The 17,761-nt window shown below is 47.8% G+C and overlaps 1 protein-coding gene across 1 annotated transcript in view; it reads right to left on the reverse strand.

Annotated features, from left to right (window-relative positions):
- Positions 1-602: 602 nt before the first annotated feature.
- LOC135540976 (phosphatase and actin regulator 3-like) overlaps positions 603-17,761 on the reverse strand; it is a 64,282-nt gene continuing 47,123 nt past the window's right edge. Inside the window, exons 8-11 of the mRNA XM_064967131.1 lie at positions 5,420-5,475; positions 4,447-4,649; positions 3,560-3,636; positions 603-2,552 (exon numbers count right to left, since the gene is read on the reverse strand). Of these exons, the coding sequence (XP_064823203.1) occupies positions 2,537-2,552; positions 3,560-3,636; positions 4,447-4,649; positions 5,420-5,475 (352 nt within the window). The 3' untranslated portion in view covers positions 603-2,536. The remainder of the gene's footprint in view (positions 2,553-3,559; positions 3,637-4,446; positions 4,650-5,419; positions 5,476-17,761) is intronic.

The following is a 17,761-nucleotide window of genomic DNA, read 5'->3' on the forward strand; positions in this document are numbered from 1 at the left end:
TGCACTATATAGGGAATAGGGTGCCATTTGAGACGTAACCTGGCGTCTCCTCTCCTGTCTTGTAGAAACAAGTTAATAAGACAAAATGTTCAGATGTTCCTCTGAAGGAGAAAAGAGGTACCCTGGTGAAACAGGTCTGATCCCTGTCTCTGAGCAGGTTGGAGGTACCCTGGTGAAACAGGTCTGATCCCTGTCTCTGAGCAGGTTGGAGGTACCCTGGTGAAACAGGTCTGATCCCTGTCTCTGAGCAGGTTGGAGGTACCCTGGTGAAACAGGTCTGATCCCTGTCTCTGAGCAGGTTGGAGGTACCCTGGTGAAACAGGTCTGATCGTTGCCTTCACCATTCTGTTTCACTCCACGTATCATTCTAGCCTTTCTACAATAGTTCGTCCCTTTGGGCTGGTTCCACTGGGCTAAGATGAAGGCTCTTCATATTTCCTCCCTTTGGGCTGGTTCCACTGGGCTAAGATGAAGGCTCTTCATAGTTCCTCCCTTTGGGCTGGTTCCACTGGACTAAGATGAAGGCTCTTCATATTTCCTCCCTTTGGGCTGGTTCCACTGGGCTAAGATGAAGGCTCTTCATAGTTCCTCCCTTTGGGCTGGTTCCACTGGACTAAGATGAAGGCTCTTCATAGTTCCTCCCTTTGGGCTGGTTCCACTGGGCTAAGATGAAGGCTCTTCATAGTTCCTCCCTTTGGGCTGGTTCCACTGGGCTAAGATGAACGCTCTTCATAGTTCCTCCCTTTGGGCTGGTTCCACTGGGCTAAGATGAAGGCTCTTCATAGTTCGTCCCTTTGGGCTGGTTCCACTGGGCTAAGATGAACGCTCTTCATAGTTCCCTCCCTTTGGGCTGGTTCCACTGGGCTAAGATGAAGGCTCTTCATAGTTCCTCCCTTTGGGCTGGTTCCACTGGGCTAAGATGAACGCTCTTCATAGTTCCTCCCTTTGGGCTGGTTCCACTGGGCTAAGATGAAGGCTCTTCATAGTTCCTCCCTTTGGGCTGGTTCCACTGGGCTAAGATGAACGCTCTTCATAGTTCCTCCCTTTGGGCTGGTTCCACTGGGCTAAGATGAAGGCTCTTCATAGTTCCTCCCTTTGGGCTGGTTCCACTGGGCTAAGATGAACGCTCTTCATAGTTCCCTCCCTTTGGGCTGGTTCCACTGGGCTAAGATGAAGGCTCTTCATAGTTCCTCCCTTTGGGCTGGTTCCACTGGGCTAAGATGAACGCTCTTCATAGTTCCTCCCTTTGGGCTGGTTCCACTGGGCTAAGATGAAGGCTCTTCATAGTTCCTCCCTTTGGGCTGGTTCCACTGGGCTAAGATGAAGGCTCTTCATAGTTCCTCCCTTTGGGCTGGTTCCACTGGGCTAAGATGAACGCTCTTCATAGGTCCTCCCTTTGGGCTGGTTCCACTGGGCTAAGATGAAGGCTCTTCATAGTTCCTCCCTTTGGGCTGGTTCCACTGGACTAAGAAGGAAGGCTCTTCATAGTTCCTCCCTTTGGGCTGGTTCCACTGGGCTAAGATGAAGGCTCTTCATAGTTCCTCCACTACAAAACAAGACGACCAGCACTCACAGACGACATAATTTCTATCAGTTTATTCCATACCAGCAGTTTGGGGGATGTACTGTCTCATCCGTTTGAACCTTTATCTGGCGGCAGGTAGCCTAGCGGTTAAGATCATTGGGCCAGTTAACTCTAAAGGTTGCTGGTAAAACAAGGCTCTTAACCCTATTTGCTCCTGTAAGTCACTCTGAAGAAGAGCATCTGTTTAATGACTAAAGTGTAAAAAAAAAGAAAAAAAAAGGTAAATGTCTTATTATCCTTTATGTTTGTGTTTTAGTCTTTTTATTATTTCTTGTTGTTCCATTGTCGAGAAGGAACCTGCATTTGGTTGGATGATTTATATCATCCAGGTCCCGTAAAACTTGAAAATAACATAGAGAGAAAATTCTTAGCAACATTTGTTGCGTAGCAATAAAGTTTTCTGATTCTGATTTGTTCAGACTGCTGGCTTGGAGTGAATTGAGAGAAACGACTTGTGAACTAGTAAGTGGTGCCGTCTTCTTCATTCGTCTTTCTTCTCATTGGATGGCATCCAGGAGTCTTTTTCTCACTGGATGGCATCCAGGAGTCTTTTTCTCATTGGATGGCATCAAGGAGTCTTTTTCTCATTGGATGACATCCAGGAGTCTTTTTCTCATTGGTTGGCATCCAGGAGTCTTTTTCTCATTGGATGACATCCAGGAAACAGCACACATTGACGTGTTAATAGTTCCTTTAAGAGTTTATCAGTCTGATTCGATCTTTCCTGGGCTCCAGCTCTAGAGACATAGCCTCCATTGTGACACACAGAGAGACAGACAGCTCCTCCATGTTGGTAGAGAGACAGACAGCTCCTCCATGTTGGTAGAGAGACAGACAGAAATCTGTAGGTCGAACATCCGGGAACAGGAGACTGGGCCTGGGAACAGGAGACTGTCACATGGTCTACACTGACCACACAGCTGCTTCTTCACAGAAGAAACTACCTCTACACTACGGTCGATGGAACCTAGAGAGAGAGAGAGAGAGAGGGGAAGAGAGAGAGAGAGGGGAAGAGGGAGAGAGAGAAGTGGGAAGAGAGAGAGAGAGAGAGAGAGAGAGAGAGAAGGGGGAAGAGAGAGAGAGAGAGAGCGAGTGGGGGGAAGAGAGAGGGAAAAAGAGAGAGAGAGAAGGGGGAGAGAGAGAGAGAGCGAGAGAGAGAGGGAAGGGGGAAGAGACAGAGAGGAAGAGAGAGGGAGAGAGAGGGGGGAAGAGAGAGAGAAAAAGAGAGAGAGAGAGAGAAGGGGAAGAGAGAGAGAAAAAATAAAGAAAGAAAGAAGGAGAGATGAGGGAGGGAGTGAGACAGAGAGAGAGAGAGAGAGAGCGAGAGAGAGAGAGAGAGGGGAAGAGGGAGAGAGAAAGAGAAGGGGGAAGAGAGAGAAGGGGAAAGAGAGAGAGAGAGAGAGCGAGAGAGAGAGAGAGAGAGAGAGAGGGGAGAGAGAGAGAGAGAGAGAGAGAGAGAGAGAGAGAGAGAGAGAGAGAGAGAGAGAGAGAAGGGAGAGAGAGAGAGAGAGAGAAGGGGGAGAGAGAGAGAGAGAAGGGGGAAGAGAGATAGAGGACACTGTCAGTGTTAGAGTATGATCACTTCCCAGAACTTCATCAGAGATCTATTAATAATATTTATTAATAACTGAATGGACAGACGATGTGAGTGCTCTGTCTGAACCATCTATTCATACAGAACATATTGAATAGCTCTGTCCTCTGAGTGCTAGACAGGAACTGTGCTGAATGGTTAGGTAACGCACAGTCCCTTTGTGGAGCTGGCAGAGTTGCATAACTGTGTCAGACAGGAGGGGGGTCTGGAGTCAGCAGAGGAGAGGAGAGCAAAGCTTTGGCTAAATGTGTCCTCATCTCCCCGGTTCTGTGTGATTCAGCAAAACGTACTGCTAATATCTGACTTTCATTTTAGCAGTCTGTACAGTGCATGTACACACCGGCTAGGTGACATTAGTGTGTCAATTACCTCAGACTCACCTTGTCAGGTGCTTGCTGGAATTGTGAACTTCCATCTCGTTGCTCTTGAACTCATTCAGCTCCTTCCTTATTGCTGCCTGGAGAGCACAACACCAATGTCAATAACAACAACAGCACAGTCAACAACAATAACAACAACAGCACAGTCAACAACAACAGCACAGTCAACAACAATAACAACAACAGCACAGTCAACAACAATAACAACAACAGCACAGTCAACAACAATAACAACAGCACAGTCAACAACAACAGCACAGTCAACAACAATAACAACAACAGCACAGTCAACAACAATAACAACAACAGCAAAGTCAACAACAAAAGCACAGTCAACAACAATAACAACATCAGCACAGTCAACAACAATAACAACAACAGCACAGTCAACAACAACAGCACAGTCAAAAACAATAACAACAACAGCACAGTCAACAGCAATAACAACAACAGCACAGTCAACAACAATAACAACAGCAGCACGTCAACAACAATAACAACAACAGCACAGTCAACAACAATAACAGCACAGTCAACAACAATAACAACAACAGCACAGTCAACAACAATAACAACAACAGCTCAGTCAACAACAAAAACAACAACAACAGCTCAGCTGCACAGATATCTGTGTGTGTGCGCACGCGTGCGTGTGTGTGTGTGTGTGTGTGTGTGTGTGTGTGTGTGTGTGTGTGTGTGTGTGTGTGTGTGTGTGTGTGTGTGTGTGTGTGTGTGTGTCTGCGTGTCTGAGAGTGTGTGTGTGTGTGTGTGTGTGTGTGTGTGTGTGTGTGTGTGTGTGTGTGTGTGTGTGTGTGTGTGTGTGTGTGTGTGTGTGTGTGTGTGTGTGTGTGTGTGTGTGTGTGTGTGTGTGTGAGAGTTGAGCTGACCTTGTCTGAAGCAGACAGCCTGGTCCAGGGTTTATCTGCCCTGCGGTCGTAGTCCTGAGCCTTGGCCACCTCAACATAGTCACTGAAACGGATCAGTATCTTCCTGTCCCTTAACTCATCTACTGTCGGACGCTGGTTCAACTTCCTGTTGAGTCTCTGTTTGATCTCCCTCCTCTCCTCCTGCTCTGACTGGTCGTTCCTCTCTGGGGGAAAAACACAACACATTAGAAACAATATTGACCTGTGATCTACTGTCTGAGTCCTGACGTGACTGGAGACACATTAAAGTCAGTGTGTGTGTGTGTGTGTGTGTGTGTGTGTGTGTGTGTGTGTGTGTGTGTGTGTGTGTGTGTGTGTGTGTGTGTGTGTGTGTGTGTGTGTGTGTGTGAGGGACTGTCTGCTGGTAACTATTATTATTATTAATAATATATACTGTATTATATAACATAGTAGATTAGTTTTTTTCGTTTGGGTGTTTTAGGGACAAAAGCCCTCCAGGATTAGTCAACTGCAGGGAAATTGATATTGAGATATTAAGTGGAACAAAAAGCTCTTTATTTTTGTGTGCAAAAAAGATCGAATGATAAAAAGTGTTTGAATGTCCCTTACTCTCTCTTAACCAGCAGTGAAGCGAGCTGGCACAAAATACACATTCCATATAGGCTTAGGCAATGGGATATCTTTCTGCATAATGTGAAAAACTATTTTGTAATCATTTTTAACTAATATTTATCAATAGTAGCCCAATGTTCGACAATAGTGATATTTGTATTTGTAAAAAAAAAAAAAACATGAATTCGGAAATTTAGATGCATTTTAAGAAAGCTGAGGTATAAAACTGCAATTCTGCAGTTCAATGTAACATGTCTGTATCACCATGGCAATAAATATACGAATAATAATTGAATAATGTGGAGGAGCTGTTGGTATAATCAGTTATGAGCTATGTAATACATATGCTAATGAAACTCACGTTTGAGGATGTTCCGACTTTCCAGCTCCTCTACCGCGGGTCTCTGGCTCAGCCGCCTGCGGAAAAACACCAGAATGATGTTCTGAACCATGTTGTTGTTGTATGATTTCCCGCTTCTCGGTCCTCCGGTAACAGTCTCTGACAGACAGACTGGTTCACCTAGCAGCAGCAGTCGCGATGTTTGAGTCGGAGTGTAGAGCCGCTCCACGATCGACATTTCCTAGTGTCCCATCTGGAGTTTACTAGCAACCCTCTTCTGTGACTGAACCGAGAGCGCCTCCACATCGGGGTAGAAGACAAGGTGCGTGGTTTATCACGCTACAAACACAAAGCCCCTTATGCAGAATGCATATCTAGAATATAAAGCGTCCTTTTTCACTTACAAAATATTTTCCCAAGATCCGCTATGCAGGATGAAATAGTGTGGATAGAGTCATCGAGACCGGGAAATAAAAGAGATGAATGTGTAGCCTGTAAGATCCCGTACTGCACGGCAGGACTGAGCTCCCTCCGTGTCTACGGCAGTATGATGACTGCTCTACTCTGCTGTCGGTAATGTGTTCTGCCTGGCTACTGACGCGACGCTGCTGTCCACTGGGCTGCGGTGCTGGGGAGCCTTTTTACTACAGTGGAGCAGCATCACCGCGAGGAGGGGGGAGGGTTGTTGCTACGTAGATAGGAAATTCCCACTCACGCTCCAAACGGTGCAAGCCTTGAAAAGTGCTGTAGTCAGGGATTCAGCAGGCAGGCGGGCGGGCAGACTGCCCTCCCTTTACCTCCTCTCCACTCCCATCCCCTCCCCTCCTGATCCAAGACAGAGACTGGGGATTGATTTCAGAAAGGAGTTTCCTTCTAATAACCTTATCTGACAGATTAGATTTCAACACAATGATGTCGATGACATTCCTAAACTCATTTAAAACAGTACAACAGGCAGACAACCTCGTTATTTACTTGCGATTTTCGGGTTGTTTTACACACTGCAGAATCAACCACTATAGTGCCCTCATACATGTATAGCCTATATCCGGCTCTGATTAGACAGGCAAAACCATTATGTTATAACAAGCCACTATGTTATAACCAGTGCTTCATTTGTAAATCGTGAAGTACCGGAACACATAGTGAGCCTAGAGGGGGGTGATATGTGGAGTTCTGAGGTACCAGAACACATGAGAGAAAATCACCTTTATAATAAAGCATCGTGCATATCATCGCATTTGCCTCGTGGCATAGAACAGTAGAGAAGAGGAAGTCATTTTTCATGACTGCAGACTTCGGTAGAATATTTCTTAGTACCCCACAATTGAATGAAATGGCAGGGTACTTTGACACTGACAAGCTGAGAATCTGAGATCAATAAAACAACGATCTTGTCTTGAATCAATCAACAGCCTGGGAGTGTGGAGACACATAATGTAGCTGAAAACATAAGGGAATTATACTTTCCAATTCCACTGACTCTCTCAATGATGCGCAGCTCACGAGCTGCTGGATGTCAATGCGATCGCGCCAAAAGACTCTCTCTCTCTTGTAAAATATATTTGGAAGTTTATTATATGTTCTGGCAGTTCTCTTTTCAGCTGTAGACATTTGCTTTCCAACCTGTGTTTTCGCTCGATTGTTTAAAAAAAATATATATTTTGTCTGACAAATTTTCTGCACGTAGGCAATTCCTAGTTATTGGGATAAAATCCTCTGTGGCTAAATTATAGGCCTTCTCACGGTGTAGTGGGCTATTCTGAATGATTTAATTTCTTTAGACAGCAGTAATACTGTACTTTGGAAAATGTTGAATGTAGGATGTTTGTAAGACGGGATAGCTGTAACACGTGTAATTCATGCAATCAGGAGCGAGGTAGAATCGTGTGATTCACCAAGCATAATATTTATTTTTATTTTTATTTAACCTTTATTTAACTAGACCCCCTCCAATTTGCATTCCGCACAAACAGATCCAAAGTTTGCGGAGGACACAACAGTGGTAGGCTTGATTACCAACAACGACGAGACGGCCTACAGGGAGGAGGTGAGGGCCCTCGGAGTGTGGTGTCAGGAAAATAACCTCACACTCAACGTCAACAAAACTAAGGAGATGATTGTGGACTTCAGGAAACAGCAGAGGGAACACCCCCTTATCCACATCGATGGAACAGTAGTGGAGAGGGAAGTAAGTTTTAAGTTCCTCGGCATACATATCACAGACAAACTGAATTGGTCCACTCACACAGACAGCATCGTGAAGAAGGCGCAGCAGCACCTCTTCAACCTCAGGAGGCTGAAGAAATTCGGCTTGTCACCAAAAGCACTCACAAACTTCTACAGATGCACAATCGAGAGCATCCTGGCGGGCTGTATCACCGCCTGGTATGGCAACTGCTCCGCCCACAACCGTAAGGCTCTCCAGAGGGTAGTGAGGTCTGCACAACGCATCACCGGGGGCAAACTACCTGCCCTCCAGGACACCTACACCACCCGATGTTACAGGAAGGCCATAAATATCATCAAGGACAACACCCACCCGAGCCACTGCCTGTTCACCCCGCTATCATCCAGAAGGCGAGGTCAGTACAGGTGCATCAAAGCTGGGACCGAGAGACTGAAAAACAGCTTCTATCTCAAGGCCATCAGACTGTTAAACAGCAACCACTAACATTGAGTGGCTGCTGCCAACACACTGACTCAACTCCAGCCACTTTAATAATGGGAATTGATGGGAAATGATGTAAAATATATCACTAGCCACTTTAAACAATGCTACCTAATATAATGTTTATATACCCTACATTATTCATCTCATATGTATACGTATATACTGTACTCTATCATCTACTGCATCCTTATGTAATACATGTATCACTAGCCACTTTAACTATGCCACTTTGTTTACATACTCATCTCATATGTATATACTGTACTCGATACCATCTACTGTATCTTGCCTATGCTGCTCTGCACCATCACTCATTCATATCTTTATGTACATATTCTTTATCCCCTTACACTGTGTATAAGAAATTTGTTTTGGAATTGTTAGTTAGATTACTTGTTGGTTATTACTGCATTGTCGGAACTAGAAGCACAAGCATTTCGCTACACTCGCATTAACATCTGCTAACCATGTGTATGTGACCAATAAAATTTGATTTCATTTGATTTGATTTGCTTTATTACAGACCTACAACCCAGGCTGTATTACAGACCTACTACCCAGGCTGTATGGTAGACCTACTACCCAGGCTGTATGGTAGACCTACTACCCAGGCTGTATTACAGACCTACTACCCAGGCTGTATTACAGACCTACTACCCAGGCTGTATGACAGACCTACTACCCAGGCTGTATGGCTGACCTACTACCCAGGCTGTATTACAGACCAACTACCCAGGCTGTATGACTGACCTACTACCCAGGAGGTATGGTAGACCTACTACCCAGGCTGTATGGTAGACCTACTACCCAGGCTGTATGGCTGACCTACTACCCAGGCTGTATGGTAGACCTACTACCCAGGCTGTATGGCAGACCTACAACCCAGGCTGTATTACAGACCTACTACACAGGCTGTATTACAGACCTACTACCCAGGCTGTATGACAGACCTACTACCCAGGCTGTATTACAGACCTACTACCCAGGCTGTATGGAAGACCTTCTACGCAGGCTGTATTACAGACCTACTACCCAGGCTGTATTACAGACCTACTACCCAGGCTGTATGGCTGACCTACTACCCAGGCTGTATTACAGACCAACTACCCAGGCTGTATGACTGACCTACTACCCAGGAGGTATGGTAGACCTACTACCCAGGCTGTATGGTAGACCTACTACCCAGGCTGTATGGCAGACCTACTACCCAGGCTGTATGGCTGACCTACTACCCAGGCTGTATGGTAGACCTACTACCCAGGCTGTATGGCAGACCTACTACCCAGGCTGTATGGCAGGCCTACTACCCAGGCTGTATGGTAGACCTACTACCCAGGCTGTATGACAGACCTACTACCCAGGCTGTATTACAGACCTACTACCCAGGCTGTATGGCAGACCTACTACCCAGGCTGTATTACAGACCTACTACCCAGGCTGTATGGCAGACCTACTACCCAGGCTGTATGGCAGGCCTACTACCCAGGCTGTAAGGCAGGCCTACTACCCAGGCTGTATGGCAGGCCTACTACCCAGGCTGTATGGCAGGCCTACTACCCAGGCTGTATTACAGACCTACTACCCAGGCTGTATGGCAGACCTACTACCCAGGCTGTATTACAGACCTACTACCCAGGCTGTATGGCTGACCTACTACCCAGGCTGTATGGCTGACCTACTACCAGGCTGTATTACAGACCTACTACCCAGGCTGTATGGCTGACCTACTACCCAGGCTGTATTACAGACCTACTACCCAGGCTGTATGGCAGACCTACTACCCAGGCTGTATGGCAGGCCTACTACCCAGGCTGTATGGCAGGCCTACTACCCAGGCTGTATGGCAGACCTACTACCCAGGCTGTATTACAGACCTACTACCCAGGCTGTATGGCTGACCTACTACCCAGGCTGTATGGCTGACCTACTACCCAGGCTGTATTACAGACCTACTACCCAGGCTGTATGGCAGACCTACTACCCAGGCTGTATGGCAGGCCTACTACCCAGGCTGTATGGTAGACCTACTACCCAGGCTGTATGGCTGACCTACTACCCAGGCTGTATAGTAGACCTACTACCCAGGCTGTATTACAGACCTACTACCCAGGCTGTATTACAGACCTACTACCCAGGCTGTATAGCAGACCTACTACCCAGGCTGTATGACTGACCTACTACCCAGGAGGTATGGTAGACCTACTACCCAGGCTGTATTACAGACCTACTACCCAGGCTGTATGGTAGACCTACTAACCAGGGTGTATGGTAGACCTACTACCCAGGCTGTATTACAGACCTACTACCCAGGCTGTATTACAGACCTACTACACAGGCTGTATTACAGGCCTACTACCCAGGCTGTATTACAGACCTACTACCCAGGCTGTATAGTAGACCTACTACCCAGGCTTTATTACAGACCTACTACCCAGGCTGTATTACAGACCTACTACCCAGGAGGTATGGTAGACCTACAACCCAGGCTGTATTACAGACCTACTACCCAGGCTGTATTACAGACCTACTACCCAGGCTGTATTACAGACCTACTACCCAGGCTGTATTACAGACCTACTACCCAGGCTGTATTACAGGCCTACTACCCAGGCTGTATTACAGACCTACTACCCAGGCTGTATGGCTGACCTACTACCCAGGCTGTATGGCTGACCTACTACCCAGGCTGTATTACAGACCTACTACCCAGGCTGTATTACAGACCTACTACCCAGGCTGTATGGTAGACCTACTACCCAGGCTGTATGGTAGACCTACTACCCAGGCTGTATGACAGACCTACTACCCAGGCTGTATGGCAGGCCTACTACCCAGGCTGTATGGTAGACCTACTACCCAGGCTGTATGACAGACCTACTACCCAGGCTGTATGGCAGACCTACTACCCAGGCTGTATGGCTGACCTACTACCCAGGCTGTATGGCAGGCCTACTACCCAGGCTGTATGGCAGGCCTACTACCCAGGCTGTATTACAGACCTACTACCCAGGCTGTATGGCAGACCTACTACCCAGGCTGTATGGCTGACCTACTACCCAGGCTGTATGGTAGACCTACTACCCAGGCTGTATGGTAGACCTACTACCCAGGCTGTATGGCTGACCTACTACCCAGGCTGTATTACAGACCTACTACCCAGGCTGTATGGCAGGCCTAGGTAGTAGGCCTGTTTTGGTAATAGTCCCAAAACTGATTAAACACCCACCTGAAACTCTCGGCAGGCCAGAGCAAAGATTATCAAATAGAGTTGGATTCCAGGGCCTCTGCTACACTATGCTGAACACAAACCTAAAGCACACGCTGGCAAACGCACTGGACACATCAGTATACAGCACACTGGTAAACACACTGTACACATCAGTATACAGCACACTGGCAAACACACTGGACACATCAGTATACAGCACACTGGCAAACACACTGGACACATCAGTATACAGCACACTGGCAAACACACTGGACACATCAGTATACAGCACACTGGCAAACACACTGGACACATCAGTATACAGCACACTGGTAAACACACTGTACACAGCACACTGGTAAACACACTGGACACATCAGTATACAGCACACTGGTAAACACACTGGACACATCAGTATACAGCACACTGGTAAACACACTGGACACATCAGTATACAGCACACTGGTAAACACACTGGACACATCAGTATACAGCACACTGGTAAACACACTGGACACATCAGTATACAGCACACTGGTAAACACACTGTACACAGCACACTGGCAAACACACTGGACACATCAGTATACAGCACACTGGTAAACACACTGGACACATCAGTATACAGCACACTGGTAAACACACTGGACACATCAGTATACAGCACACTGGCAAACACACTGGACACATCAGTATACAGCACACTGGAAAAATATGGCCACTGGTATATAGAGCACTTACACTACACTTACACTACTACATACACTACACTTACACTACAAAAGTATGTGGACACCAGCGCGTCGAACATCTCATTCCAAAATTTTAGGCATTAATATAGAGATGATTCCCCTTTGCTGCTATAACAGCCTCCACTCTTCTGGGAAGGCTTTCCACTAGATGTTGGAACATTGCTGCTATAACAGCCTCCACTCTACTGGGAAGGCTTTCCACTAGATGTTGGAACATTGCTGCTATAACAGCCTCCACTCTTCTGGGAAGGCTTTCCACTAGATGTTGGAACATTGCTGCTATAACAGCCTCCACTCTTCTGGGAAGGCTTTCCACTAGATGTTGGAACATTGCTGCTATAACAGCCTCCACTCTTCTGGGAAGGCTTTCCACTAGATGTTGGAACATTGCTGCTATAACAGCCTCCACTCTACTGGGAAGGCTTTCCACTAGATGTTGGAACATTGCTGCTATAACAGCCTCCACTCTTCTGGGAAGGCTTTCCACTAGATGTTGGAACATTGCTGCTATAACAGCCTCCACTCTTCTGGGAAGGCTTTCCACTAGATGTTGGAACATTGCTGCTATAACAGCCTCCACTCTTCTGGGAAGGCTTTCCACTAGATGTTGGAACATTGCTGCTATAACAGCCTCCACTCTTCTGGGAAGGCTTTCCACTAGATGTAGGAACATTGCTGCTACAACAGCCTCCACTCTTCTGGGAAGGCTTTCCACTAGATGTTGGGACGTTGTTGCTATAACAGCCTCCACTCTTCTGGGAAGGCTTTCCACTAGATGTTGGAACATTGCTGCTATAACAGCCTCCACTCTTCTGGGAAGGCTTTCCACTAGATGTTGGGACGTTGTTGCTATAACAGCCTCCACTCTTCTGGGAAGGCTTTCCACTAGATGTTGGAACATTGCTGCTATAACAGCCTCCACTCATCTGGGAAGGCTTTCCACTAGATGTTGGAACATTGCTGCTATAACAGCCTCCACTCTTCTGGGAAGGCTTTCCACTAGATGTTGGAACATTGCTGCTATAACAGCCTCCACTCTTCTGGGAAGGCTTTCCACTAGATGTTGGAACATTGCTGCTATAACAGCCTCCACTCTTCTGGGAAGGCTTTCCACTAGATGTTGGAACATTGCTGCTATAACAGCCTCCACTCTTCTGGGAAGGCTTTCCACTAGATGTTGGAACATTGCTGCTACAACAGCCTCCACTCTTCTGGGAAGGCTTTCCACTAGATGTAGGAACATTGCTGCTACAACAGCCTCCACTCTTCTGGGAAGGCTTTCCACTAGATGTTGGAACATTGCTGCTATAACAGCCTCCACTCTTCTGGGAAGGCTTTCCACTAGATGTAGGAACATTGCTCTGATAACAGCGTCCACTCTTCTGGGAAGGCTTTCCACTAGATGTTGGAACATTGCTGCTATAACAGCCTTCACTCTTCTGGGAAGGCTTTCCACTAGATGTTGGAACATTGCTGCTATAACAGCCTTCACTCTTCTGGGAAGGCTTTCCTCTAGATGTTGGAACATTGCTGCTATAACAGCCTCCACTCTTCTGGGAAGGCTTTCCACTAGATGTTGGAACATTGCTGCTATAACAGCCTCCACTCTTCTGGGAAGGCTTTCCACTAGATGTTGGAACATTGCTGCTATAACAGCCTCTACTCTTCTGGGAAGGCTTTCCACTAGATGTTGGAACATTGCTGCAGGGACTTGCTTCCATTCAGCCACAAGAGCATTAGTGAGGTCGGGCACTGATGTTGAGCGATTAGTCCTGACTCACAGTTGACGTTCCTATTCATCCCAAAGAGTTTCCATGAGGTTGAGGTCAGGGAACTGTCCAGAGTCCAATGGCGGTGAGCTTTACACCACTCCAGCCGACTCTTGGCATTGCACATGGTGATCTTATGCTTGTGTGCGGCTGCTCTTCCATGGAAGCCCATTTCATGAAGCTCCCGACAAACAGTTATTGTACTGACGTTCCAGAGGAAGTTTAGATTTTTATGTGCTATGCGCTTCAGCACTCAGCGGTGCTGTTCTGTGAGCTTGTGTGGCCTACCACTTCACGGCCGAGCCGTTGTTGCTCCTAGACATTACCACTTCACAATAACAACACTTACAGTTAACCGGAGCAGCTCTAGCAGGGTAGAAATTTGACTAACTGACTTGTTGGAAAGGTGGCATCCTATGACGGTGACACGTTGAAAGTCACTGAGCTCTTCAGTACGGGCCATTCTACTGCCAATGTTTTTGTCGATGGAGATTGCATGGCTGTGAGCTCGATTTTATACACTTGTCAGCCGGCACACACACACACACACACACACACACACACACACACACACACACACACACACACACACACACACACACACACACACACACACACACACACACACACACACACACACACACACACACACACACACACACACACACACACACACTAGCAGGCTGTGTGTTGATGACTGCATCATCTCCTTCTGTCACGCTCTCTGAATAGAACTCATTTCTATATATAGAACAAAACTGCTCATTTAAACGGATGGAAAAAAAACAAGTCTGTCCTGGCAGAGAGAGGTACCCCTGGGGCACACCAGGATGTCCCTGTCCTGACAGAGAGAGGTACCCCTGGGGCACACCAGGATGTCCCTGTCCTGGCAGAGAGAGGTACCCCTGGGGCACACCAGGATGTCCCTGTCCTGGCAGAGAGAGGTACCCCTGGGGCACACCAGGATGTCCCTGTCCTGGCAGAGAGAGGTACCCCTGGGGCACACCAGGATGTCCCTGTCCTGGCAGAGAGAGGTACCCCTGGGGCACACCAGGATGTCCCTGTCCTGGCAGAGAGAGGTACCCCTGGGGCACACCAGGATGTCCCTGTCCTGGCAGAGAGAGGTACCCCTGGGGCACACCAGGATGTCCCTGTCCTGGCAGAGAGAGGTACCCCTGGGGCACACCAGGATGTCCCTGTCCTGGCAGAGAGAGGTACCCCTGGGGCACACCAGGATGTCCCTGTCCAGACAGAGAGAGGTACCCCTGGGGCACACCAGGATGTCCCTGTCCTGGCAGAGAGAGGTACCCCTGGGGCACACCAGGATGTCCCTGTCCTGGCAGAGAGAGGTACCCCTGGGGCACACCAGGATGTCCCTGTCCAGACAGAGAGAGGTACCCTGGGGCACACCAGGATGTCCCTGTCCTGGCAGAGAGAGGTACCCCTGGGGCACACGAGGATGTCCCTGTCCTGGCAGAGAGAGGTACCCCTGGGGCACACCAGGATGTCCCTGTCCTGGCAGAGAGAGGTACCCCTGGGGCACACCAGGATGTCCCTGTCCTGGCAGAGAGAGGTACCCCTGGGGCACACCAGGATGTCCCTGTCCTGGCAGAGAGAGGTACCCCTGGGGCACACCAGGATGTCCCTGTCCTGACAGAGAGAGGTACCCCTGGGGCACACCAGGATGTCCCTGTCCTGGCAGAGAGAGGTACCCCTGGGGCACACCAGGATGTCCCTGTCCAGACAGAGAATGGTCTATATAAAAGCCCAATGTCTGTCCCTGCCATGTCCCTGTCCAGACAGAGACACATAGAGTAGGACACCTATGGTACTGAACAAAAATACAACAGCCATTTTCAGCTGTGACCAGGACACCACATGGTAGGGACCATTGAGACGTCTACACACACTCTGCACCAGGAGGGGGGAGGTTTCCACGTGCTTATTGGGACATGATATAACATAGTCTAAAAACAACATAGAAATGAGAATCATCCAGAAAAGCATGAATGATGATGCTTCTACATAGTTGCATTATCTCAGGAAGGAAAGGTTGACTCTGTAGCACAGGGACAGCAACCACACCCACAATGCTGTTCTGTTCCTGCCTCTCCTCTGTCAGTCTACAGAGTTCCTGGTAATTTGGAGCATCTCCTCTGCTTGTCAGAGCCAAGGACTTCCCTCCCAGAACGGAGCAGCGCTAATTCAGTGTAGCGAAGAGGAGGGAAGGAGACGGAGCGAGGACGAGTATAGGAGTTGGCGTCAAAGTCCTGACATGGCCTAGTTACACGCTATGCCGGACAGAGAGAAACAGAGACAGAGACACTGGATCAGAGTACAAACACACACTGAACTACCTCCTCTGTATGAGTCTATGGTACTGTATTTGGTTTGAAGTAGACTTGATGTGGTCTGTGAAGTTGTTGAGAAGTCTAAAGTCCACTTTAGACAAAGTCCACTTTCGACACAATAAAACACAGATACACGAAAACAAAGATACCCTAAAACAAAGATACCCCAAAACCCCACACTAGCCTAGGATGTAACCCCAACACTAGCATAGGACCTAACCCCAACACTAGCCTAAGCCCTAACTAACCCCAACACTAGCCTAGGCCCTAACTAACCCCAACACTAGACTAGGACCTAACTAACCCCAACACTAGCCTAGGACCTAACCCCAACACTAGCATAGGACCTAACTAACCACAATACTAGACTCGGACCTAACCCCAACACTAGCCTAGGACCTAACTAACCCCAACACTAGACTAGGACCTAACCCCAACACTAGCCTAGGACCTAACTAACCCCAACACTAGACTAGGACCTAACTAACCCCAACAATAGACTAGGACGTAACCCCAACACTAGCCTAGGACCTAACCACAACACTAGACTAGGCCCTAATCCCAACACTAGACTAGGACCTAACTAACCCCAACACTAGCCTAGGACCTAACTAACCCCAACACTAGACTAGGCCCTAACTAACCCCAACACTAGCCTAGGACCTAACTAACCCCAACACTAGACTAGGACGTAACCCCAACACTAGACTAGGACCTAACTAACCCCAACACTAGACTAGGACGTAACCCCAACACTAGACTAGGACCTAACTAACCCCAACACTAGACTAGGACCTAACCCCAACACTAGACTAGGACCTAACTAACCCCAACACTAGACTAGGACCTAACCCCAACACTAGACTAGGACCTAACCCCAACACTAGACTAGGACGACTAACCCCAACACTAGACTAGGACCTAACCCCAACACACTAGACTAGGACCTAACTAACCCCAACACTAGACTAGGACCTAACACTAGACTAACCCACCAACACTAGACTAGGACCTAACTAACCCCAACACTAGACTAGGACGTAACCCCAACACTAGACTAGGACCTAACTAACCCAACACTAGACTAGGACCTAACCCCAACACTAGACTAGGACCTAACCCCAACACTAGACTAGGACCTAACCCCAACACTAGACTAGGACCTAACCCCAACACTAGACACCTAACACCAACACTAGACTAGGACCTAACTAACCCCAACACTAGACTAGGAACCCCAACACTAGACTAGGACCTAACACCCAACACTAGACTAGGACCTAACCCCAACACTAGACTAGGACCTAACCCCAACACTAGACTAGGACCTAACTAGGACCCCAACACTAGACTAGGACTAACCCCAACACTAGACTAGACCTAACTAACCCCCAACACTAGACTAGGACCTAACCCCAACACTAGACTAGACCTAACACCAACACTAGACTAGGACCTAACCCCAACACTAGACTAGGACAGACTAGGACCTAACCCCAACACTAGACTAGGACCTAACTAACTAGGACCCAACACTAGACTAGGACCTAACCCCCAACACTAGACTAGGACCTAACCCCAACACTAGACTAGGACCTAACACCAACA

Source organism: Oncorhynchus masou, chromosome 6 (assembly GCF_036934945.1).
Source record: "Oncorhynchus masou masou isolate Uvic2021 chromosome 6, UVic_Omas_1.1, whole genome shotgun sequence".
NCBI classification, from domain to species: Eukaryota; Metazoa; Chordata; class Actinopteri; order Salmoniformes; family Salmonidae; genus Oncorhynchus; species Oncorhynchus masou.